The following is a 25,996-nucleotide window of genomic DNA, read 5'->3' on the forward strand; positions in this document are numbered from 1 at the left end:
CAGTGAATCCAAAGACAGGAACTGGTCCTACCAAAAAACATATCATTCTTTATAAACCCTAGTTTCCAGTAAAATGATCATTTTCCTGATTTGATTTGTTCAACCCAATTTAAGAACAAACTGAGGGTTACTGGAGGGGTTGTGGGGGGGATGGGCTAAATGGGTAAGGGGCACTAAGGAATCTACTCCTGAAATCGTTGCACTATATACTAATTTGGATGTAAATTTTAACAAATAAAAAATAAAATTGAAAAGAAAAAAAAAAGAATGCAAACAAAATTTGAGAATACTCCCGCAAGACTTGATACCATCTCACAGCTGCCGATTTCTGGATCTCCTCTCCAGAGAATACTCTTCTCAGACAACCCACAACTCCTTACTCACCCCAAAGTCAAGTTCCTCACTCCCCTCTTCAAATGTCATCTTACCTTGCTGGCCTGTCATTCTTAGAACGGTGAGGGTCATCACTTTCTTTTGACTTTGAGTGTGCCGATTTAGTTGTTTTTGGCTATGGACAGAAAAAGAAGGAAAAAAAATGAAAGAAAAGAAAAGCACACATATAGAAAACAAAAGTAAGATTATTAGGTTTAGAAAATATCTAAATCATGCCAAACTCTAGTAATTTCAAGTTACTTACATTCAGTCGAACAACATGAAATATTTTTACATATGGCCACTCAGAGATTTAAAAAAAATTACAGTCACAAAAGTATGCTGGAAGCTGTCAATGCAGCCAGATGAACGGCGACATACACATGAACATGCTCCCCCATAGGAATACACCTGGACACCCATTATTAACATAATAGCTGCACAGCAGCTGACCAGAACTTCCAGTCTGTGGAATGTTGGTCTGTGCCCTTAAACCTATTTCTGAAAATCTGACTTGGGGATGGTGATTTTCAAGCTAGGAAACTAAGGAACATTCAGTCCAACCTTTCTAAGAGAAGAACTCTACCAGCACCAATTATAGAATCTAGAAATCAGACTCTAATTTGCTAGAACACTTGCTAGACATGCGACCTTTTCCCCTTTTACCTGCCTGATGTGCAATCCCCAAAAATACGTACTCCTTCATAGCTGGGTTAACAAAGAATCTGAGTAACTTCTGGGCAATTATTTGTAGCTTAAATTTGTATAAGTAGAAGCATTTGGGAGCCCTTCTTTTAAAATAAAATACATCAGGAAAAATCCTGAATTACTAGGAGGGTGAAAGAAGGAGATACCTATAAATAATTAACATGGAAAAAATACTTTCATTGGTTTTTCGACCGACAACTGAATAAGTGAGCAATAGGAAATAGCAGAGCAATACGATTATCATGGTTTCTATGTCTTCTTTTTCCTCCTAATCAATGCTGAGACTCAGATCAAACCAGAGATCCAAGGCAGGAATTTGTTTGAGAGAGAAGAGAAAGAGAGAACAGCGCTAAACATCAACTATGCGTGGGTACACACCCTAGCTGCGACCTCCCAGGCCTAGTACAAACTCCCTCTGAAAAGCCTCTACTATAGGAATTCTTGACCCCAGCAACTCCTCTGTTCTTCTACTATGCTTTCTTCAGCCAATTCAACCCTGTATTTGTTACCTGTCTAGTTTGTCTTCCTCCTACGTTATATATTATTATGAGGAAAATATATCTTTTTCTTTCCCTGCAAGTCCACAGTGGTGCAGTGCACACAGTAACTAATGAGTGCAGTCTGTTAAACTGAACTTGCACCCACCTCGTACAAAAATTAGACTATAGAAGAATAAACTGTGGTCAGTAACCATTTTGTCTAGTGTTCCTGATTAATGAGTGGAAGACAACAGTCCCAGCTCATGCTAGGCAGTTCCTATACTCTGACAGGAGATGGCTGCTGGTGGTATGTGTCAGCCTGCCATGGATCTAGTTATGTCAGAGGAAAGAGAAACAGTGGGTACATGATCACGGATGGACAGAGAGAAAGTAGAGAGAGAGAGAAAAGGCCACTGGGGAAACATGAAAGCATGTGAAAATACTACATTCTCCTGTAACGTAATAATATTTACCTATTTTACTAATATGTAAAACTTAGATTACTCATGACCAGTGGCATGTGCAACTTAATTGGTATTAAAATGAATGGAATGAGTTTTTCAATCTTAGCGGTTACTTTCTCATGGTTCCTTTGAAGAATTATGATTTTTTGTAATGAAATAACATTTACGAGTCAGATTTGCATATGCAATACAAGTAATTTGTGTATGCCAAATACACTGGTAGAACTTACCCTAAAAGCAGAGTCCCCTTTATAATTAATTAATAAATAAAATAAGATAAGATAAAAACAATAAACAGAACTTACCTTCCAATCAGGGTCATGCTTTCTTTTGTCCAAAGATGATTTCTCCCTCTCCTTGGCTTTCTTGTAAGCTTTCTTTTCTTCAGCCATGAGGAGTCTAGCAATTTCCTAAAAAAAATCCAGTCAGTACCACTGATTGCAGAGTTATGGGCAGAAAATTACTGGGCTACTTCTGACGAGTATTAGTTCAAAAACTTATTAACTAATAAGAACTCACCTCATCCTGGGCTACTTGAGCTGCTCTCATGTCTACCTGGGTAGCCTATGGTACAAAAAAATACAAAAAAAAAAAAAAGGGTAATTTAATTAGAATCTGTGTTGTCCATTTTTAAAAATCTTACATAGAAATACACGAGTATTTCAAACCAGCTGTAAGTAACATCCTTGAAGTTTAACTGGTATACTTTCACCAGCCACCAGCCAGAGCAGGACTGTTTTATCATGTTCCACAGCAGATAGGGATATGGAATTATGATGGTAATGCTTACTCAGTAAGTAAAACTGGACACTCTATTCCCGTTACTCTTGCTTTTCCACCCATACTCAACTCATAGAGGATCACAATGCCTATCACATAATCTCAAATTTTATTCAAGAAAACTTAGTGATTATCACCTAAACTTTTGCATGAAAATTTGCTCACCAAAATTTCTTCCTCTTGCAGTTTTCTGGCAATTTCTGCATCATACCACTCCTGATCCCTGTGAGCCACTCGTGATGGGGTAGAGACAGCCTCTTTCATTCCTCTTGGCTTCATTCCTAGAAAACTCAATATAATAAGACGACTGCATTTGCTTTCTGAAAAGTTGCAAAGTTTAAGAAGTTATTTTTTGTATCTAATATTCACAATATTGGCACCACTACAGAATTCAGAGTGCACCAGAAATAATTTTTTCCCAGAGGCACAGAAGTCGTAGTGCAGATTATCCACACATTTAAACAGTTACCCACCCAAAAGTGCCCAGGAAAAACTCCCCTTTCACATACTTTCTTCAACAGCAGGAAATCATACAGTGAACTGTAAGTGAGGCTTTTGCAAAATAGCAAGTGAAAAAAAAAAAAAAAGGTTAAGATACTAAAATAAAAAAAAAAATCAAGAAAGTTACAGAGTCAGAGTTATAAAGAGGCTGTCAAGACTGGAGGAAGTAAGAGTCTTCCTTCTGTTTAACTCAGCCTTGTGTACTTTACTTCAGAAACAGCATCACCTCATAGTTACATGACAGTCCCTGTTAGCCAACCAGTGGCCCTACTGTGGCTTCTGCTCTGACGGTGAACAAACCCACCTGCTCTGGATCTTTCCTGTAGTTTCCATCAGCTCAATGCTGTTGCTAAATTTTAGGGAAGATGTAACATAAGGGAAATACCAGGGAACATAATGACCTTAGATGTCTACTCCTCTGAGAAAAAAGGAACATGGGGTATGGGTGGGGAATTTTTCCCCTACTTTGAAGTTTTATAAGCAGCATATATTCTTTTTATAACTTTTAGTCAAGTGGTAATTGCTGATGTTTATTTCAACACTACAGATATTCCCCTCTGTGTATCCTTTATAAATTATAATTATTGGGCACCTGGGTGGCTCAGTCAGTTAAGCATCCCACTTCAGCTCAGGTCATGATCTCACGGCTCATGAGTTCAAGCCCCGTGTTGGCTCTGTGCTGACAGCTCAGAGACTGGAGCCTGCTTAGGATTCTGTGTCTCCGTCTCTCTCTGCCCCTCCTCTGCTCATGCTCTGTCTGTCTCTCTCTCAAAAATAAATAAACATTAAAAATAAATAAATAAATTATAATAATTCAACAATGTGAATGTATTATAGTGAGAAGTAATATTTTTAATGCCACAAACAAGAGTGACCATCTGGAATAGTGACTTTCAGTAAATGGATTATTGAAGGTAAAAAGAAAATTTACTCCTAATTACCTATTTCTTTGCATCAGTGATTCTCAGCCCTACTTATATATTAAAACCACATGAGGTGCTTTACATAAACATACAAATCTTTGACTCAAACCTGAAGGACTAATTTAAATAACCTGAATGAGATCTGGCCTTTAGTAGTTTGGGTTGATTGTTTTAAATCTTAACAGTTGATTCTTACTTGAACATGGCATTGAAGCTATTAGTTTACTGAATTATGTCCATCAAAATAACCATACATTAAAATAATTTTTATCAAAATACTTCAATACACTTGATTCACTTGCTTTAAACAAAAAAGAAAAAGAATACAACTAAATTATGGGCACATGAAGAAATTTAAATTATCTGGTGAAGCCTTTGTAGAGCTTTGAACTTAGCTCTGTGGTAAATCCAAAAGCCATGGACTCATCTCTCTTTCCCACAAACACAGACTATTAAACCTGGCTCTATTAGCTTCAGGCCTTTAGCGTCTGTGTACCTAGAATACCAAATCCACTTCAACTTCCCATCATCTCTAGAACTACTGAATCTTATATTGCTGGGCTGGGCAGGGCTAGCTTTAGTCAGATTTCTGAGTGGTTTGTGACAGTCAGGAAACAGAGGGATACTCATAAGAGTGGATCATATTTAAATGAAATATAAACCTCCCTAAGTTATGATTAGTTTGTTCATAACTAGAAAACAGTATTTCAGGGAAAAGACATGAAATTAGGGAAGCTGACATTGGACAAAGTTGGTGGAAAAGAGGTTGTGATACTATACTCCTACCTACAGAAAAAGGACACTTCAACAAATGCTCAACGCCTTGTTGAGTCTGACAGGGAAGATCACACTTATGCCTTACTCCTTCCATTTTGCCACCAGTGAAAGAAACAACAGAGTGGGATGTGTTCAGATTTGAACACACTAAATCTTCTCCCTTCTTATGCCTCTGCCTGTGCACCAAATTCACTGAGAAAATATTTTAATATATATCAAAGACATTTGGAAGACATTCAAATGAAATAGTCAAATAAACAGACTTATTTGATTTGACAGAGTGATAAGATTGTCACCTCCAGTCAGTTTAAAAGAGAATGACACAGGGGCACCTGGGTGGCTCGGTCAGTTAAGCGTCCGACTTCAGCTCAGGTCATGAGCTCACAGTCCATGAGTTCGAGCCCCACGTCGGGCTCTGTGCTGACAGCTCAGAGCCTGGAGCCTGCTTCAGATTCTGTGTCTCCCTCTCTCTCTGCCCCTCCCCTGCTCATGCTCTGTCTCTGTCTCAAAAATAAACAAAAACATTAAAAAAAATTTTTAAGAGAATAACACATAGATCAATGGAATAAAATAGAGCCCAGGAATAAATCTGTGCATATATGTTCAATTAATCTATGACAAAGAAGCCAAGAATATATAGTGGGGAAAAGATAGTCTCTTCAGAAATGGTATTGGAAAACTAGACAGCTACATGCAAAAGAAAGAAACTAAACCATTTTCATATACCATATACGAAAATTAACTCAAATGGATTATAGACTTGAACATAAGACCTGAAACCATAAAACTCCTAGAAAAAAACATAAGCTCTTAGAAATGTTGGGTTTTTTTTGATTTGACATAAAAGTAAAGGTGACAAAAGCAAAAATAAACAAGTGGGACTACATCAAACTAAAATGCTTCTGCACAGCAAAGGAAACCATTAACAAAATGAAAAAGTAACCTACGGAATGGGAGAAAATATTTGCAAATCTGATATGAGGTGACTACCCAAAATACATAAAAAACTCATACAACACAACAGCAAAATACAATCTGATTTAAAAATGGGCAGAGTGGGGCACCTGGGTGGCTCAGTCGGTTAAGTGTCTGACTTCGGCTCAGGTCATGATCTCACTGTTCGTGAGTTTGAGCCCCACACTGGGCTCTGTGCTGACAGCTCAGAGCCTGGAGCCTGCTTTGGATTCTGTGTCTCCCTCTCCCTCTGTCCTTTTCCCGCTCATACTGTCTCTCTCTGCCTCTCAAAAAACAAATAAATGCTAAAAAAAAAATTTTTTTTTAAATAAAAAAAAAAATAAAAATGGGCAGAGTGCCTGGGTGGCTCAGTTAGTTAAACGTCTGACTTTGGTTCAGGTCATATCTCATGGTTTGTGAGTTCGAGACCCGCATCGGGCTCACTGCTCTCAGCACAGAGCCCACTTTGGATCCTCCTTCCCCCATTTCTCTGCCCCTCCACCACTCATTCTCTCATTCTCTCCCTCTCTCTCAAAAATAAATAAACTTTAAAAAAATGGGCAGAGGAACTGAATACACATTTTTCTAAAGAAGACATACAAATGGCTAACAGGTACCTGAAAAGGTGTTCAACATCACTAATCATGAGAAAAATGCAAATCAAAACCAACAACATATCACTTCACACCTGTTAGAAGGACTATTATCAAAGAGACAAGAAATAATAACTGTTGGTGAGGATGTGGAGAAAAGGGAATGAACCCTCATGCACTGTTACTGAGAACATAAACTGGAAACAGCCACTATGGAAAACAGTATGGAGGTTCCTCAAAAAATAAAAAAAATAAGACTACCATGTGACCCAGCAATTCCACTTTTGGGTATTTATCTGAAAGAAGCAAAAAGCACTAACTCAAGAAGATATCTGCATCCCCATGTTCACTGCAGCATTATTTACAGAAGTTAAGACATGGAAACGACCTGTCATTCAACATACGAATGGATAGAGAAAACTGTGGTGTATATACAATTAATATTATCCAGCCATAAAAAATAAGGACATCTTGCCATCTGCAACAACATGGACAGACCTTGATGGCATTATGCTAAGTGAAATGAGTCAGAGAAAGACAAATACCATATGATCTCAATTATATAGAGAATCACAAAAAAAAAAAAAAAAAGCGCTCACAGATACAGAGAACTGACTGGGAGTTGCCAGCGGCAGAGGGTAAGGAGTGAGTAAAATGGGTGAAAGGTATCAAAAGGTACACACTTCCAGTTATAAAATAAATAAGCCTGATGACTACAGTTAGTAATATTGTATTACATATCTGAAAGTTGCTAAGAGAGTACATCTTAAAAGTTCTCATCATAAGAAAAAAAAAAAAAACCTTGTGCCTATATATGGTGATGAACGTTAACTAGACTTATTGTGAACATTTTGTAATATACACAAATATGGAATCATTACGTTGTACACCTTCAACTAATATAATGTTATACATTAACTATATCTCAATATAAATGAATGAATGAATAAATGGTTAACTAACTAATAAGTATCTGAAATAATATCTAAGTCCCAAATATCTAGTGGTAAAGAGTTTATTTGAACTACTGATATATCACTGTAATTCACATGTCTCATAAGCAGAAAATTTCCATCATAAAATACTAGATTTCTGGACTGGCAGGACTGCCCACTAAATAGGAGTATGCTGTGTACCAGAGGTAAAAAGAGCTTATGTGAGTATTTAAGAAGGAACTTCAGATACTACAATGTAAGGCTGTACATTTCATTATAGAAAACAGAGATGCCTTAAAAAATTTTTTTAAATGCAGTTAGTTGAAAGAAATTGAAGGAATGGCTGCTCTCATCTTGGTAGCCTTAACAATCCAAACACCAGTTTTCAAAAGATCAGGTGAGCCATACTTAACAGTTTCACATTCAATTCTTAATCTAATCCTTGTCTCCTGTTCATCGTTCTCCAGTTTAAGGACACAAGGACCTCCGCCAACAAACACAAATACAGCTTACCTTTAAATTCTCACAGAATAAAACTGTTAAAAGTTTGCTTTTAAACTGTAGAAAAATTAATATGCTGTTATGATTTAATAGCTCATTAGAGAAGTTACCCTCAAAGATGTTACAGTTTTACTGTCCTTTAGAAAGTTAACCAATCTTATATTTAATTTTAACAATTGTATTTTGCATTCCTTTTTCAACTAACTATAAAAAGCCTGTCCTCAAATTCTCTCATTAGCTCTTTGTCACTCTGCTAGTTTCTTAATTAATAAGTTAAATAAAATTTTGGCCTATGCCAACAACATTAAGAACTATGCTTTTACAAAAACAAGAATAGACACCAGTATTTAGTAATTGCATTTTAATGTAACCTTCTATTCGTGGGGTCACAAAATCAAATGCCTGCAGTAGCTAGGAAGATAGAATTTCTAACGTTGAATATCAAGACCAGCAGCTCTGTTGTAGCCATTTGAGTACCTGCCTAGCCACCTTTTTTTTAAACCATTGTGTTGGGTCCTTGGGCGAGTTTACCCGCAATTCCAGTAATAGAGTTGTGAGTTAGTATTTCATTTCATATTAGTTTTACCCTTCCTAAGCCTTTTTAAGAAAACCTCAAGAATAACTAAAAGCTGTAAAGATTAACCGGTCCTCAGAGCACTCTTAAAAGATCAGAATCACAGAATCAGAAATGCAGAGGTGGGGGCAACTCTCTCCCATATTAGGACTCCAAGTCTTTCTACATCTGGATATAGTATAACTTACTATAGACAGATGATATCAGTTCTCCTCTACTCCTCCAGAGCTCTTTGTTCAAAATATGCCTAATTTATGACTGTTTACTTTCACTCCATCTTTTTGGCTTGACTTATTAAAACCCTCTGAGGCTCAGATCCAAGCATATATCCCCAAACATAAAGCCTGAGGCGAGAATATTTCCAGTAGGTACTTAATACGGTTGCTGAACTGAATTTTCATTTTCTTTATGACCAAGTCTTTTAATAACTTAAATGACTAACATGATAGGAAGAGATAACACAATAGGAGAAACAAACTAAATCAACCTGAATCTGCAACCTAACCAGTTTCCAGACCCAAAAGTAGAGGTTGGCTGGGCAACAGTTAGGAAGAAAATAAGTAGAGATGCCTCGTTGGTACTCTCCAATAACCCTTGCATTGCTGCAAAACTTCAATAAGAGTACAACAGAACCAGGGAGAGGACTATGGTCTAATTATGACTTACAGTGGTAGAACCACAAGGAAAACATCACCACACAGCAGTTTCCAGATAAGTAGAGAGAGAACCATTACTGGGTCAATGAAGGACTTCAGAGGTAAACTTCAGACATGCCAGGACATTCACCTTATTCCTAAACAAATGCCAAGAACTTACCGGATACCGGCATTTCAGAACACCAACTGTAGCATTAGAGTCGTTGATGGTTAGAGCCTAGAAAGTAACTTAAGGAAATGTCTTCAAACTTTAAGTGCAGAAAAATTACCTCAGGTCTAAAATGAGTCCAAACTGCCAGGAGAAACTATAGAAATTATAATACGTGTGAGATCCAGAAAGCTGCTTCTTTAGGAAGCAGCCCAGCTGATTCTGACAAAAATAGACCAAGGCCCACAATTTGAAATATGCTGTTATAAGAGAATGCCTATCTGAACTCTCACTTTACACATGGCAAAGATGAGACCAAGAGAAGCTAGTAATTCCAGCCTTGATTTTCTAGTTAGGCAAATAATACGAAGACAGTGTCACAAGATCTGACTTACACCCAGAAATTCAGGAGCTATGATTTGGTATCTGATTCTCTGGTATACGGTCTTGAGAAATGAAGAACTGTGTCTGGGATGGGCACGTCCACTGCAATCTGGGGCTGGAAGAACTTTGTAAGGAATTGGTGAATTTTCTTGGAAGGTAGTAGTAGAAATGTACAAATATGTTTCTTCTTCCTATATACTTGGTATTAAGTAGATACCTTTTATAATATTTGGCTCCAGGATTTATTTCAAAGCCATGAGTACAAACTACAGAGAAAGAATACGTTGCTGAAGATGCTTATTAAATACATTTGCTTGTATGTATATACATGATACCAGGATTTTCAACATGACTGTCCTTTATTACCTGTGTCATGGAGTTGGAGCCATTTCTCACTCTCTGAGAAGGGAGGAGTCCTGGGCCTGTGTTTCCTTTCTCTGTGCTCACCTTGCCCACGGTCCCTCCCATACACAGCTTCCTTGTAATGAAGCCCCGATTTCTGTGAAGACTTGGGTGAAAGTCGGTCTTGGTGTCTGGACTTTTTTTCCCAATTCTGAGTTCGATGGCTACTGTTAGCCTCCCAGTCATCAAATCCGGTACTCAAAAACACCTCACCACTGATCTTGGGAAGTGGAGGTCTCCGAAGTCTCTCATGATCAGACCGCTTCCTTTCATGCTGCTCAGAGTCATTGTGGGGACTGCCCCTCACTTTGCTTGAGCTACAGGATGACAGAAGTTTCCCTGATGAACAGTAATCTTCTAGCTCTTCCAAGTTCTCCATTGGATGTTTGGGTTTCTCTTTCCTTTGCTTCACAGTGTTTCCATCACTTTGGAGTCTACAAGACCTTGAGACTCCAGAACCCAATTCCCTTGCCCTCCTTGACTGTGGCTGGTCTGAGTGGAAGTGGAAGGATGTGAAAAATAGAAATGTAGGTTAACTTAATGAGCATATGAACTCACCACACAGGAAAGACAGGGCCCATATTTTAAAATGGAGAAGACTAGTTTTTCAACAAACTGCAAAGAGGGGATGGGCATTTATTGGATTGGCCCAGGCACAGATGAAGGATTCTGGGTACACGGTCAAAAATTTAAAAGACTTTTAAAAGACTAAAATTATGTGAAATAACTTAAATCTGAAAGAAGAGCTTGATTATGATTATGGAGACTTAATACAGTACTTTAATATTTGCCAATAACAAAAGCCATGGCCATTAAATGTTAAATTCTATTTATAAAACCAATTTGGAAGTATTATGGGGGGAAAGTAGGGGTTGAGGGAGTCTCATAAAACAGAAAACAACCAAGCTTTGTGATAATTAAGGTTTCCAGGAAGAGGCTTTCAAATATTCTTATTGGAAATGATAATAAATCTCTATCAGAATGTTGCTAGTTTCCATTAGAGTCTGAGAAATGACCCAGTTTTTAGTATTCCCCTACTCTCTCTCCTTAGGTGGCCAAAACAAGTATTCCCAGCCATGCAGTTCAATGTGGAAGAAGATGGGGTAGAGAATTTTAAGTGAGTAAATGACCCTGTTATCTTTGGGTAACTCTGCTCCCAAACTTAACTTAAATTTTACAGAGGAAAAAATTAAAAATGGATGCCATAATAGAATACAGGAAAAGGAGTCCCTTCCATCCCTACATTCACTTCAAAAAACATGATATTGTATTCTTTCTATAAAAAGACAATATGTGCTAAATATACAAATCCCTGATGTAACACAGGGATTTCAGTAACAAATTTCAGTAACAGCACATAGAGGTGTGCTTTTGTCCAGTCTCATTCGGGCACAAGCCTATTGTGAAAATGAAGGAAGGGAATTACTATGCACTTTGCAGGGCATATTTAACATTGTGTAAGACCCTTAGTACATGTTGTAATAAAAATAAATCACGGGGCACCTGGGTGGCTTAGTTGATTAAAGCATCCAAACTCTTGATTTCTGCTCAGGTCACAATCTCACAGTTTGTGAGTTCGAGCCCTGCACTGAGCTCTGCACTGACAGTGCAGAGACTGCTTGGGATATTCTCTCTCTCTCTCTCTCTCTCTCTCTCTCCCCCCCCCTCCCTCTTGGGCTTGCTCTCTCTCTCTCTCTCCCCCACTCTGTGCACTTTCTCTCTCTCTCAAAATGAATGAATTTAAAAAAAAAAAAAAAACAGAAGAAAAGAAACCCTAGTTCCAAGAAAACTACTAAATTATCTAAGATTTGTTCCCTGCTGAAATTACTCACTTGCTGAATTGCATCTGAAACAGCTACCCCAATTTGATGGGATGTAGAGGAAATAAAGGACTATACATTTTCTTAGTTTTTAGGGTTTTTCTTTCATTTTGTTTTTGTTGTCTTAGCTTTGTTATTGTTAATCTAATAAAGGAACTGAGAAAGGGGAAATTTGTGCTAAATGTATCACTGACGCCATAACGCTTCTCAAAACCTTCAAATTGTTTCCTCTTGAGCTTTCCAGAAGAAAAGGAAATTTGCTTCAAAGATGATATCCAAATTAAAATCAGTCTTCTAAAATCATCTGAAGAATTTTTGATTAAATTTATTTTTTGCATAAAAGCAAAACTGAAACAGAACAATTACTCTCTATGGTAAAAAAGTATCTATAATTTTAGCAAACTATCATTTTAAGTGTGTCTTGACAACTGAGAATCAATTGACTACTGCTATGAATTATTAATATAAATTGACTAGCTACTTAAATGATAACCATATCCAGGGAACAATGGTTCAGTGTTAATACCAATGTTCCCACAAAGGGCTGCATGAATGAAGTCTGCCTTCTAGCTCCCAAAAAACAAGGGTTCTGTTTTTGACATGGATATGTGAGGCTATGATTGTTCTTTTGGTGGTGGTTTTAATCCTTTCTGAAAAGTTAACTGATAATCAGTTTTACTTTAGTTGAATGTGTTTCAAGAGTTAGAACAGAGCTGTAACTACATTTTCACAGAGTTGATAGGAAAAAATATCTATTGTCTACTTCACTTGTGTTATCTTCAAACCTGGGAAAGAAAAAAGACTGGGGTGGGGACTGGGACTTGTATTTTTCTTGTGACCAAGTTATTTGGCAAATATAATTAAGTTCCTTAGAGCCAACACGTATGCATTTATATATACACATACATATATATATGTATATACACACACACTTTGTGTGCTTCCATGTTTGTCTTTCAAAATAAGATGATTTTTGTTTAGAAATGGAAGATACTGTCATACACACATAACACTGATACATGTATGAACAACAGTACTTTGGAGTTTAAGTCCTCACCAAAATTACATTATTTGATCTTCTCAACACCCATGTGAAGGATGTATTTTTAAACTCTCCATCTTACAGATGAGAGAAAGGCTTAATGTGATTATAGTAGATAACTTCTCAACATTACAAATGCTCTAAGGAAGGAATGAAACTTGAACCAAGGTCTTATGACTCCAAAGACCATGACTTAAAAGAGACTAATATGCCTGTAATACAGGTCAGTGGCTTTGAAAGAAAAACATGGATTCACAAATGAATAAGACATGCCATTTTAGTTGATATAAATCTGACAGATGTTTTAGATAATTTCAGATTTGTAGAAAATCTATAAGTGATCATTTTTAAGATTTACACTGAAGCAAAATAAAAGCTGAAAAGAGGACCACTTCCATAATGATCTATTATAATTATTATATAAGTAGGGCAAAAATCAAAGTACACATAAAGATAGAGAAGTACAATTAAAGAATATCCCTATGTGTTGGGAAAAGACAACTGCAAAGAACCTAAGAATTACTTTGAGCATATGAGCCGAATTATGATGGGGTTTCTGTGGAACTCAACTCGGTCTAACTCAAAGGCAAATGAACGAGGATCACACATGTTCAGCAACATATAAACTCTCAACAACACAACTGAAAAGGAATTCCAATATTCACATACATATGCTCAGGAGGTCAAGACTTCATGTTTTTAGTAAATGTTCCTGAAAAACCACTGAATTCTTAACATAGGTAGTCCCCTGCCCTCAAGAATGATAGCACTCTGATCAAAACAACCAGATTTGAGTCCCAATTCCAAGTAGTGTAAAGTTTTAACAGAGGGAGGCTAAAATTAATACTTTAGTATACTTAATTACTTGCCATCCTAATGCTTTTCTAGACTTAATAGTTTTATTTTAAATAGTGACTTTTATTTGCAGTGAACATGATTCCAGAGCAGAATTAAAAATAAAAACAAATAAAAAACACAAGAGCACATTTCTAAGGTTGTAACTGAATATGAAGAATAAACTCTTCACATTCTGGTTTCCAGCACAAAACTATAAGGCAATACTGTTTGTTTGTTTTTTAATTATGTGATACATGATTTCATTAGAAAAACAAGCATAATGAAAATGGTTATCAAGAAAGAGCTGAGCACTTTACTTATGGAAGGAGAGCACATCAAGCAATAGAGAACGAATCAACCTGCCTACGAACTATGCCACAGAGCCAAGCTCTACTGGTAACAAATGTAGAACAATGTGGCTGGGCAAGATTGTACTCAACGGTAATAATCCTAACATCTGCATATGCATTCCTTTCATTCCACTCATCAAACACAAACACCTATTTACCTTTTACAATGAAATCACAGAGAAGTAATTGATAATTAGTTCACAAGAGACTTTAGTAACATGGACCTTAATGTCTTTACTTTCTAGAATCTGCTTTAGGTTTTCCTTACTTGTTATCCTAAGTGTGGTCTCCCAGCTGAACTGCAATCAATACGGACGCTAGAATTAGAGGAGATGTCTTTCCTTTGACAGATCTTTAAAAAGGATGGGACAATACTTGCAAATACTCACTTCCCAACACACTAGTAAGAGAAAGAATCACCAGCACCACAACCGCCACCACAAAGCACCAGCACCACACTGCAAAAGCAGGCACTAGAGAAGAGAAATTCTGAAGGGGCTTTTCACCCTCAGGATTTTTTTCTTTATGGTAATCAAACAGCAAGAAAGCAAAATAGCAAGGACAAATAATGAACATGGAATCTTAAATTTTAATTTTGTCATCAACATACATACTCAGTGGCCTATGTTTAAAACACAAGAGCTTTGTTACCCAACTGATGTGTTGCGTACCATCTTCATTATTCATGGCACTCTGCTGCCTCAGACACTGTGCCCAGACTTCCTTGAGAAAGATCAAGCCCAGAGCCTCACCCCCATTTTCCACACCCCAATTTATGTGCTTAGAATGTAGTACAGCGTTCCAAGTGGCTGCAGCACGAAAGAATGCATGCCAAATCTTACAAAATGCCAGTTGTTTTAACAGCCATGAAAATGGCTCTGGTCATCCAACTAAAGAACAAACGAATTCAGATTCACATAGAATTTGGCCATAAATCCATATGAACCCTGAGGTCACTTTACAGACAGATTTAAAGGAGTGTCCTATGGTTGAGTCTAAGGATAGAGTAAGTCATAATGTAGGCATTGTTACCTCCATTTTCATAGTAGTAATTATCTCCATAAGCACTGGATCCAGAGGACTCTGGAAAGTGTTTCTTTCGCTTTTTCTCTTCCTGTAACTCCTTTTCTTGCAAAAGGCGAGCTATGTCCTACAAATAAAGAGAGAATGCTAATAAATATTACTAGAGAACAAACAAACCTTTTACAATGAAACAAACTCCATCCAGTGGCCCTAAAGTCAATGGTTTGACCCTCCACTGCCAATCTCTTATGGACTCCATCCATAGCTTTCCAGACTTCATGGCATTAAGCTCATGCTATTCAAATACTCAGTGGAGTAGCACATGATCCAGATGAACAAGAAAGACTTTTTGGTTAATTGAAATTTAAACCTAACTCAATCTGGGGCATACAAACCTAGTATTCCTAAAGCTGATTAAACAACAGAATTTTTAAAATTCTTATTTGTGGGCCCTTTTTCCAAGACGATGATTCACTAAGCCTGGATGGAAAAGAGTGCAGTAATCTATAAAACATTAAAATTGTATATACAATTTAATTTTGAAGCTTTGAAAAAAATTATTTGGCTGATTTAGCTTTGCATTAGAGCACCACTGAAAAAGACAAAATGGTCTTCCTCCTATCTCCCCCTTGCTTCTTTGCCAGGCAAGTTTTTACAGTTAATGAGTGATGAATAACATTCTGACCCTGCCCCCCCAGCCTATGATGGCAAAGGTATATGCAAATAACTAAAATACAATTAAATCATGAATGCCTCAATAAAAGAGTAAAAATGTCAATGTGAGTATTAAAGAGGCAAATCTTATTTCTGCTTACATGAATTAGTACAAGTCTTTGCATTTGGAATTACTGTTTCATAAAACATAATTTGAGAAAACAAACCTAAAAGAACTCATAAGCCCTTCTGAAGTCATTTTCAATTATTTTTTAATTAATCATATTAATCAAGTAGGCTTACTTTGGGTTAATGTGTAAAAAAAAAAAAACAAAAAACAAAGACAAAAACAAAAAAAACCCCTCCATAATTAGAAGACCTTCTGGTAAATACATTCATTTGAATGAAAATTCACCATTATATTTCATCCTTCCCTTTTCTGTCATTCAAGCTCACCCACCTCTTGAAAATTTGAAACAATGAGCATAAGACAGAACACAGTTAAAGATCTCTATGCTAGAAAAAAGTAATTTTAATAAAAACATATATTTACTGATTGCCTTCAAGGAACCAAACATTCTCCTAGAGTCCTCTGTAGAAAAACAGGATATATGCTCAATATCTTCAAAGCCTTACCTATTAAGTTTTAGAAGCAAAACCATTAGCACGATTTAAGACCCTTTGAAAGGGGAGTGCTCTAAGAGAGGCATTATCACAAACCAGGTGCAATGGGGCCCAAAGGAGCCTAGCACATCTTCCCCAAGCACATGACAAATTACTAAACTATTGTGTTGAATTCCTTATGCTATTTTTTTGGTTTGTATGATTTTATATCAGGGTTACTTCTCCCTGAAAGTTTCCACTTCTATTCCTCAATGGTGGGAAATGAGGAAATTTCAAACTGAGGAAATCTTCAGCACAAAATCAAGGAAATCTAAAAATGTGACTGTCAAATGACTATCAGAAAGGAAAAAAAAAAGAAGGAAAGACATTCCATTAGATTGCTACACTTCTTTATCAACCAGTAATTAAATCTAATTCAGTAGGGAACTCTCAAGAGGTATCATCTCCAGAGGGGTATAAGACCAGAAAACAACATACCAGTTCTATGGATGCAAAAAACATCAATATAACTAAGATAAGAAGAAAGAAGAATTTTCTCAACCAGGCACCTTCCACTCCCTCCCCCTTTCTGGCCATACACGTATAATCTTATTTTTAAAGTGCCAAAACATAGGAAATTTTTTTAGTAGCTAAAATGTACTGCTATTTGAGCTATGCTCTAAATATTACCAACTTATATAAATACTTTTTTAGAACATGAAATTCTAATCACTTTCACACTAAATTAATTTTTAATGTAAACTGGTTACTAAGTTTATCCCTGAACAGTTCATATTATAAATGGCTTCAAACTGCTGGATTAGTACCACAGACTTTTCATAAAATGGTCATGCTAATGTTTACTTAAGCAAAAAAAAAAAAAAAAAGGTTTGCCCTAAAATAGTTGCACATTCACATATATTTGGACCTAGGTTCAGAGACACACATATACCTATAGATATTCACACACATACACATACACACACGCTTAAGAATTTCATTTAAAAATAAGTTAAACCAACTAAACACACATTCCTTAGCCTTATTAAATAACACTGACAAATGTTTATGCTATGACTAAAGAAAATGATCCCAATGGAATTAGTCCACTTTAATTACTTACAAACTCACACAGTCCAGTATTCCCAAAGGCTACAACCCTTTCTTCAACAGAGGCTTAGAGAGAAATGCAACTACTATAGTCACACTATGTAAAACAAGTTTTTTTTAAAAAAGGAAGAAAGGAATGAAGGGAGGGAAGGAGGAGGGAGGACAGAAGAATAAAAGAAAAAAGAGAAAGAGAAAGAGGAAGGGAGGGAAGAGGACTGGGGAGAGGAGGAAGGGGAAAGCTACAATGCTGGTAAGACTATCTCTCTCCTTCTGTAAACTTTTTGTTGTTGTTGGTTTAACTTTTCTACATCTGTCTCCCTGAATGGAAATGCTACTTTCCTTACATCTGTGCTCTGTTAAAAAGCACAATAAAATTATACCATAACAAAGTCAGAAATGCTAATTAACCCACACAGAGTTGTGTAACTCTACTCTTCATGTACAATGTTGTTCAGGAAAAATACTCTGTCCCAATAGGAAAGAGGCCTTGGATTCTATATCCGGTTGTTTGGGGAGTTAGAAACAACCAAAGAACTGACCCCAAAAATCTCTTAAAAGAGATTTGGGTGAAAATCCAGAGAGGAATTTTCCACAGCCCTGCTGTCCAATAAGAACATACTAGCTAAGCAGACTCCATAAGAAAATAGAAGAGCACAGAGAGAAGAGAAGGGAAAAAAAAAAAAAAAAAGAATTAGGTCAGTTCACGAGTAACAGGCAATGATGTTTTTTTCAAAAGTTGGCCAGAAAAATTCCCACTATTATCTCATCTCAGTGTCCTCTGTGAGGCACCGTGGACTAAAATAAACAAATATGTATTATCATACATTCTTCAATGACAAACTTTACTAATGCAAATTTTGTGCATTTAATATTAATACCATACCAGTCAGCTGAGAGCCCTATCTTCAGATAAGAAAACATCTCCACACGGTAGGCATATTCTGATCTAAAGCATCAGCTGAAAATTCAAAGAGTCTGAATGGAGCTTTTAAGGCTAGTCTCACTAAATCTCCACAGCTGCACTTCTCATTCAGTCTCTGACAGCACTGGGGAATGGGACCATTTCTGTAGGTCAAACAACAGAGGAGGGCAAGGTAGCTGGGAGATGTGTAAAAGCAAGAAAACTCTTGGCTCAGATCACACCAGACTGGAATATACTTGAGCCTGTTTATTTTTCCCCGTTTCTAATTTAGCACACATCTCTTTCTGTATAGAAATCAGAGCTGTTATAAGGGGCAGGATGGTGGGGAAACACTAGGCAAGAAAGCAAAAAGAAAAGAAATTGACTTAGTATGTAAGAAGCTAAGTTAATATGCACCAAAGGCATTAAACCTCACAACAGCCCTCTAGTGTATGTGCAATTATCATGACTTCTCCATTTCGGAACCTAAGGTTCTACCTGGGTAAGTAAAATGCTGAAAGCCACAGCTAGACATTAAAGAGCTAAGATTCAAACTCAGAGCAGCCTAACTCGAAAATCTCCATGTTTTCTGTTGTGTCACAGGACATCTGTGTCAGAAGCAGTCAGTCAGGGAACCTGAACTGTACAGATATTTCTCGGTCATCTTATTATAGCTGGAGACCAGTCACTGACTTCCTCAAGTCTTAATTTCTTCATCTGAAGAACAGAGTCAATCACTACACTGCTTACTTTATACAGTATTACCACGAGACTATTTATTGTGATTGCTGTTTAGATTCTACACGCCTAAATAAAGTGCTTTGGTTTCTCTTTCTATCCTGTTTTTCTTGAATGGGGGGGTGGGGGAATCACAGGACACCAGTAGCATTTATAAGAAGCCAACTTCATCACTCTGTTATTTTTTAAAATAGAAGCTTTCCTGTTCAGAAAATATAATCACTTCTTTCAGTTCCCAATTTCATCCCCAAAGCTAATTCTTGACTACACAGAGTAACACATCCTGCAGGAAGAAAGAGTTCCTGTGTTGATAACAGGAAGGATAAAAAGCAAATCCTAATGCTTACTTGCAGTTCTGATTATCACATGATCACGGTTTGTTTCTTAAAGAAACAGCTAAATACACACATAGCAGATGTCTCCCGCTCACCTGGCACTGAACAAGGAGTCTTAGAGGGACAAGGATGGCTCAGTGGGAGCAGCAGTATATGCAGGCTGCTTGACTGATGGTCCTTATCCCATCTATTTAACAGGGTGATTCCGTGTGCTGGTTTACCCAAGGCAGGCCCAGCTTATGTAATTATTAATAGCCCCCCTTGAACCTAGAAGAATATGTGAGTATACATACAATAAATCATATGGCCATCCTCCTATTAAAACTCTAAATCATTTTCTTCAGTCTGTGGCCAAGAACAGCACAGCTGGTTTGAAAGAAGAAAAGAATCAATACATGCTGAAAAGGAATTGTTTGTAAGAAAGGCTAAAAGTGTAAAACAAAGGAAATAGTTAAATGCAAATTCAAGTCTCCTTACCAAAAAACACTGCTGCTACTTGTAGTCATTTTCAACTTTAAAAACAATACAATTTAAAAATATATACAGAATTAAACTGATTAGTTCCTTGAGGCAGCGCATCACAGGAGAGTGAAGCCATGAACAGCAAAGAGTGAGAGCACTGGTGGCCCCTGGACTCTCACGATTGACACGCCCTGACTTGTGTTCAGACCACACACAGGTCTGCTCTCCCTCTCTCAAGACTGCACGAATAACCCACAAACAAACACCCTGTATGGTTTGAATAGTGCCCCCCAAAAAGTAATTTCTACTAAGAACCTCAGAATATGACCTTATTCAAAAATAGGGTCTTTACAGATGTAATTAGTTAAGAGAAAATCATACTAGATGAGGGTGGGTCCCCAATCCAATGACTGGTTTCCTTTTAAGAAAACAAGAGGACACAAAGACACGGGAAGAAGGCCATCCGACCACAGAGACAGAGACTGAAGTGATCCAGTGACACTCTAAGAAATGCCAATGATTGTCAGGAGCCAGCAGAAGCTAGGGAGAGGCAAAGAAGCATCTTTCCCAATAGGCAGCAGGGACCCACCAAAACCTTGATTTTGGATTCCTGGCCTCCAGAACTGTGAGAGACTCTATTTCTGCTGTTTTAACCACATCAAGTCTGTGGTGATTGTTAAAGCAGCCCAAGGAAACTAATTCACCTCTTACGTTGAATTAGCATCATCTTTAAGAAGAGTTCACTTAGGTTATCGAGGGGCAATAAACAGTGGTCCATGGTGAATTAGCATCATCTTTAAGAAGAGTTCACTTAGGTTATCGAGGGGCAATAAACAGTGGTCCATGGAGGGCAACACTTGGACTGTGCACCACCAAAGAGGAGAGTTCTGCTGCCTATCCGGCAACCCTGCATTGAGTCCATGAATACAGAAGGCAGCCCTTCCTCAGGGCTGGGGTGGAGGGGCATTATCTTAGTTGTACCTCATCTTTCTTCTCCTGAATGCGTCGTCTCTCGGCCTCAATAGCCAGCTTCTCCTGGATTTCCTGAGCAATTTCACAGTCTTGTTGTTCACTAAAAAACAAAGGTGAAAGTAGTATGAATAAATAATAAATAAATTTTCTTAAAAATACAATTTACTGAATACTATGAACCCGTGCAAATCTTTATCTCACTTAATCCTCACAATAATGATGCAAAGAGGTGGATATTGTCACACGTTACAGATAAAAAAGCTGGGGTCCAGAGTAGTGACAGCATTTCCCTAAGAGCACAGAGAACACAAGTGGCAGAACCAGAATCTGATCCCCAGACACTACAATGGAAAGTCCCAGGCCTTTTCTAAATTCTCTTATCACCTCACCATACTGGGGCCACTCCACAGACAGGCATGCTTTCTCAAGATCTTGCAAAGGAAACGTAAACTATCAGATTAATGTCCACAAATATACAAATCACTAGATGTCACTCTGGTCTCCTAGAAGTGATGGTATGACTTTAAAATGATTTTTATAAGAGTTTAAATTAGATGTGTTTTTCAGTTTCACTAATACTTAAAATACCGTGCAGCTTCAGTTCCCAGTAGACACCTCTCTGGCTGGTGCCAGTTTTCTTAAAACTCAGATCCCTGAGAAACGCAAATGCTGCAATACTGCTGCTACCATAGTTTGCCTTGTTTTGGCATTCATGTACTGAACAGGGACTTAAATTTAACACCTGCTATAGTACAGACACCATGCTCAGACACTGAGGATACAAACATGAGTAAATCTTCACTTTGCAGTCAAGGCTCACAATCCTTTTTGGAAGAAGAACCAAGAGGATGATTTTGGTGGGCAAAATAGATCACCTCTAAAACAGCAATGCAAACAAAAAAGAAGAACTGGATATCTCAGAGATGGGTACAAGTGCATGTCTTCTAGATTCAGGTCAAGAAAAGTCAATAGGCAGCTTCAAACTCCAGAACCTGATACCTCTGGAAAGCCAAACTTTACACACAACTGTTAGCTAGGAAGGATGACCATAAACATGCTTAGGGTTTACGACTTAAGAAGAGGTTGGAATGAAATTACAGTTGTGACTTACAGAGGGAGTTTTCTTGCTAAACAAACATTCTCATTCTCCCTCTCATTCTCTCTCTACCGGGTGAACTTAAAACTCTCAATGAATCTCATTCTTGGCTGGCTATTCCACGTTTAACAAACAGCATTTTGTAAAATGGAAAGTGTTGGGGAGAGCAATAATCTGAACTGTGATTAAGGAATTAAAGCCCATACTCTCTCTTCCAACAAAACTGAGAGGCAGAAATTATCCTCATTTGTATACAGAAATGGTCACTTCCAACATGCTTGGAGACAGGCAGGTACAGGTGGACAGAGACGCAGCCATGTACGCACGTGTTATGCCGATACAAAACAGAAAGGAAGGAAGAGGAAGTAAGAGAGCACAGGTAAGGGATGGCAAGACTCTCCTAGAATCAGTAGGAAAAACACTGGACAAGGTAGCTGCAGACCTGATTTCTGGTCCTGCCACTGAGAGTCAGTGAGCCATGCCCTCTCTTGTCAATTTATCAGCTATAAAAGTATTTGGACTTAATGACTTAATCTTATAGGTCTAATATTTTAGAACTCTTAACCACTCAAACCAAAGAATTGAAAAGAAACAAAATCTACTCAAAACAATTTTTATTTATATATCCTCTTTTCATTCACTTACTTCTAATAATTAAGAATCATACACAAAATCATGTTCCTAGTTTTCAAAGACTTCTCTAGTTGGATCTCTCAAACTCAGGTAAAATCTGTACAGGAGTTAGCAAATATTAATTACATGCAAGATAATAATAGATGGGAAAAAGAAGAAGCCCAGCAGAGAAGGCAAATCCAAATGAAATGTTAAAGGTTACAAGTGACACAGATGTCCTCCCTAGTACAGAAAATAAAGAAGTGAGGTTTAAGCTGAGGATAATCGCTTCCAATCATATTTCCATGAAGGACAAGATCGAGTTCATGCAGACAATTACACAAAATCCCGAGGAAGCAAAATCACGTGAGAAAGGGGTAGTCAACAATGGGCAAGCCTGATAGTGGACGGGGGCCCCAGGATGCAGAGTGAGTAAGAGCTTCCAGTTCATTAATATTCACAGCATTTCATCCAGCCAGTGAGGTGCAACTGTCAAAACTGCTAGCGTGTGACAATCAGAAAAACTTCCTTTCTAACCACTTATTTCAGCTAGGAGTACCTCCAAAAGCCTGAAGTCCCAGGCAGAAATAGAATATCTGGCTCTCCTCTAATTTAAGACCTATAATCCATTACTCTCTGAATCCTCATTTATATTTAGAGTTTTATCTCAATAATCTCTGAATAATCTCATTATACTATCATTACCCTAATTCAGGGTCTTAAACTTCTGCACCAGCCTCAGAACTGCCCTTGATAGCAAAGCACTGTGAATAATGTAAAAGGCAATGATTTAGAACTCTAGAATACTCTAGCTCTGGCTCTTATCTTTTTGTTTTGTTTTCTGGGGGTGTTTTGTTTTGTTTATTTATTTTGAGAGAGACAGAGAGAACTGAGGAGGGACAGAGAGAGGGGGGGAAAGAAAGAATCCCAAGCAGGCTCCACACTGTCAGTGCAGAGGCTGATGTGGGGCTCGAATTTACAAACCTGTGAGATCATGACCTACCTGAAATGAAATCAAGAGCTGGAGGGTTGAGCCACCCAGGCGCCCCTCTGGCTCTCATCTTAACTCTGGTTATGACCCCAAACCTCCACACCTCTCAAATCTCTCTCTTCTTATTCCATGAGCATTACCCTCCAATCAAGCCTTGTCATCTCTTAATTTGACCACTTCAAAGCTGTCTTCAATCTTGTCCCCTACAATCCTTTATCTACCCATCCCCCAGAGTAGATCCCAAAATGAAAATCTAAAACTCTTTCAATGGTTCTCTGTTGTTTATAATATAACATCTACAAAATCTAAATTCCTAAAAGCATAACTTTTGGTCCAGTTTTTGACTACTTTTCTGGCCTCATGCCCTAACCCATGCCCTTAATCACACACTACACTCCAGCAATACTGAACATCTTATAGCTACCATGAGATTCCAGGTTCTTTAACCTCTTCCCTTCCCTATTACTCCCTCTGGCTAGAATGGTTTCCTTCAGCTAGCACTATGAACTTCTAATTTAACCATCAAGGCTCAGATTAAATACATCACCTGTGTTAGAATGGTTTTCCCAGTCTCTCCTTTCTTCATTGGCATTAAATGTATTATTTAATTCTCTGTGACTTACACCAGTCTCTGTAGATTTCAAAAGCCTCAGAGTTTTATTCTGAGGCTCTTAAAGGCAACAGCTATATTTTGTTCCTATCTGTGGTCCCCAATGCCTTTCATGGTGACAGGTATAGCAAGAGTCAGTAAGAGTGTTTATTTACAAAATAAGGAAGCTGAACAAAAGGATGACTAAAATTCTCTCTACAAATAATAAACCAGAAAGGCAAACCCTTCCTCAAAGACAGCAAAAATGATAGGCTTTCCTGTTTATTTGAACATGAACTACAGTAAACTGTGGGGGCCCTTTACTTCTCCCTCTACCCTTTCCCCTCAAAACAATACCTTGTGGTTAAATCCACCATTTAGATATAGGGGATTACACAGAGATTTAGATACAGGGGTCACTCTCAAATAAGAAATGCACCCTCTGAGCTTTTAAAACACTGGAAAAAAGTAAGTCATTGTGCTGGAAGAGACCTTGGATATGATCTTTCCATTTACCGAACTATTACAGGAGGAGACTGAGCAAAGAATGTCTGTCAGATGCTGAAGTTATAAAGAGAACTGAGTGTGTATTTCAGAGCTTTCCAGAAGATCCTGCCTCTCCCTGAAAAGCAAAAGAGGTTCAAGGAAAATAAGAGCAGCAAACATCAACCACGCAAGAGTAAAGGAATCCAATACAACTCATAAAGTTCTTTGATATCCAGTATTTCACTGGATCCCCCAACCAACCTATGAGGCAAACGGAACAGAGATTATTTTCCACGTGCTATAGGGAAGGAATACAGACTCAGAGAGGTGGATCGAAATGCTCAAAGTCCAACAGTTAAACGTGCTGAGAGTCATACCAGAATCCACTTGTCCCCAAACCTATGAAGTATTCCAACAACAACAAAAATTTCAGACCAAAGAAAACTGTGGGCTAGCCACTATAGGATTTGTAATCTAACAGTGACAGGCATGAGAGGAACAGACACACAGTCTTCTTCCCTGCCCTGGTTGCTGGCTCCACAGAGAAAACCAGTCCCAGCATGCCTCCCGCCCGTCCCCAAATCCTCACAGGTCTTTGTAGCGCTTCTGGAGCTGAGCCTGAGCTTTCAGATCTTCCTCCTGAAGCTGCTTAGCCACCTGGAGATCATGCTGAACCAAACGGTTCCGCTGAATATTCGAGGCCAAATGATGTTCAACTGGACAGAGAGATTGAAGAGAGGAATCACAATGTTTCGTCTGGTTAATAATACGCCTCAGGATAACTTAAGAAGGGTTTTTCCATTAAAAAGAGCTTCACATCCAAGACTTCATTTTATGCTTTCAATAATGCTATATAACAGGCAGCAAAGGAATTATTCCTCTTCTCTTTCCATTAAGTAAAATGAGAATCAGAAAGGTTAAGTAACTTGCCCCTGGTCACATGGCAAAACAGTGGCAGTGACAGGATTTCCACACCAGTTTCCACACTAAAACCAAGGCCAGGGCTCCTTCTGCTCCACAAGCTGTCACTCTATTTATAAACATTTTCAATACTTACTTTTTATATTGACACATGAATTAATGATTCCCAAATTACATATTTGCAAATACGTACTTCTGTGTAACACACATAACTTAGGTTTAGTTTCCATAATTACCTACATAAATATTGAGAAAAGGCCACAACCTAGATACTTCCAATGTCTGCAAAGATGTTCAGGCCCC

The 25,996-nt window shown here is 37.8% G+C and overlaps 1 protein-coding gene across 2 annotated transcripts in view; it reads right to left on the bottom strand.

Moving 5' to 3' along the window:
• The window catches only part of CCDC50 (coiled-coil domain containing 50), a 64,998-nt gene that overhangs the window by 12,042 nt on the left and 26,960 nt on the right, over positions 1-25,996 (bottom strand). Inside the window, exons 3-10 of one of the 2 annotated variants that reach the window (XM_015064375.3) lie at positions 25,362-25,488; positions 21,008-21,098; positions 15,233-15,350; positions 10,116-10,643; positions 2,969-3,084; positions 2,543-2,587; positions 2,329-2,433; positions 429-508 (exon numbers count right to left, since the gene is read on the bottom strand). In XM_015064375.3, coding sequence (XP_014919861.1) covers positions 429-508; positions 2,329-2,433; positions 2,543-2,587; positions 2,969-3,084; positions 10,116-10,643; positions 15,233-15,350; positions 21,008-21,098; positions 25,362-25,488 — 1,210 coding nt within the window. The remainder of the gene's footprint in view (positions 1-428; positions 509-2,328; positions 2,434-2,542; positions 2,588-2,968; positions 3,085-10,115; positions 10,644-15,232; positions 15,351-21,007; positions 21,099-25,361; positions 25,489-25,996) is intronic. The other variant, XM_015064374.3, reaches the window with a different exon arrangement.

The sequence above is a fragment of the Acinonyx jubatus genome, chromosome C2 (genome assembly GCF_027475565.1).
Source record: "Acinonyx jubatus isolate Ajub_Pintada_27869175 chromosome C2, VMU_Ajub_asm_v1.0, whole genome shotgun sequence".
Taxonomy (NCBI): domain Eukaryota; kingdom Metazoa; phylum Chordata; class Mammalia; order Carnivora; family Felidae; genus Acinonyx; species Acinonyx jubatus.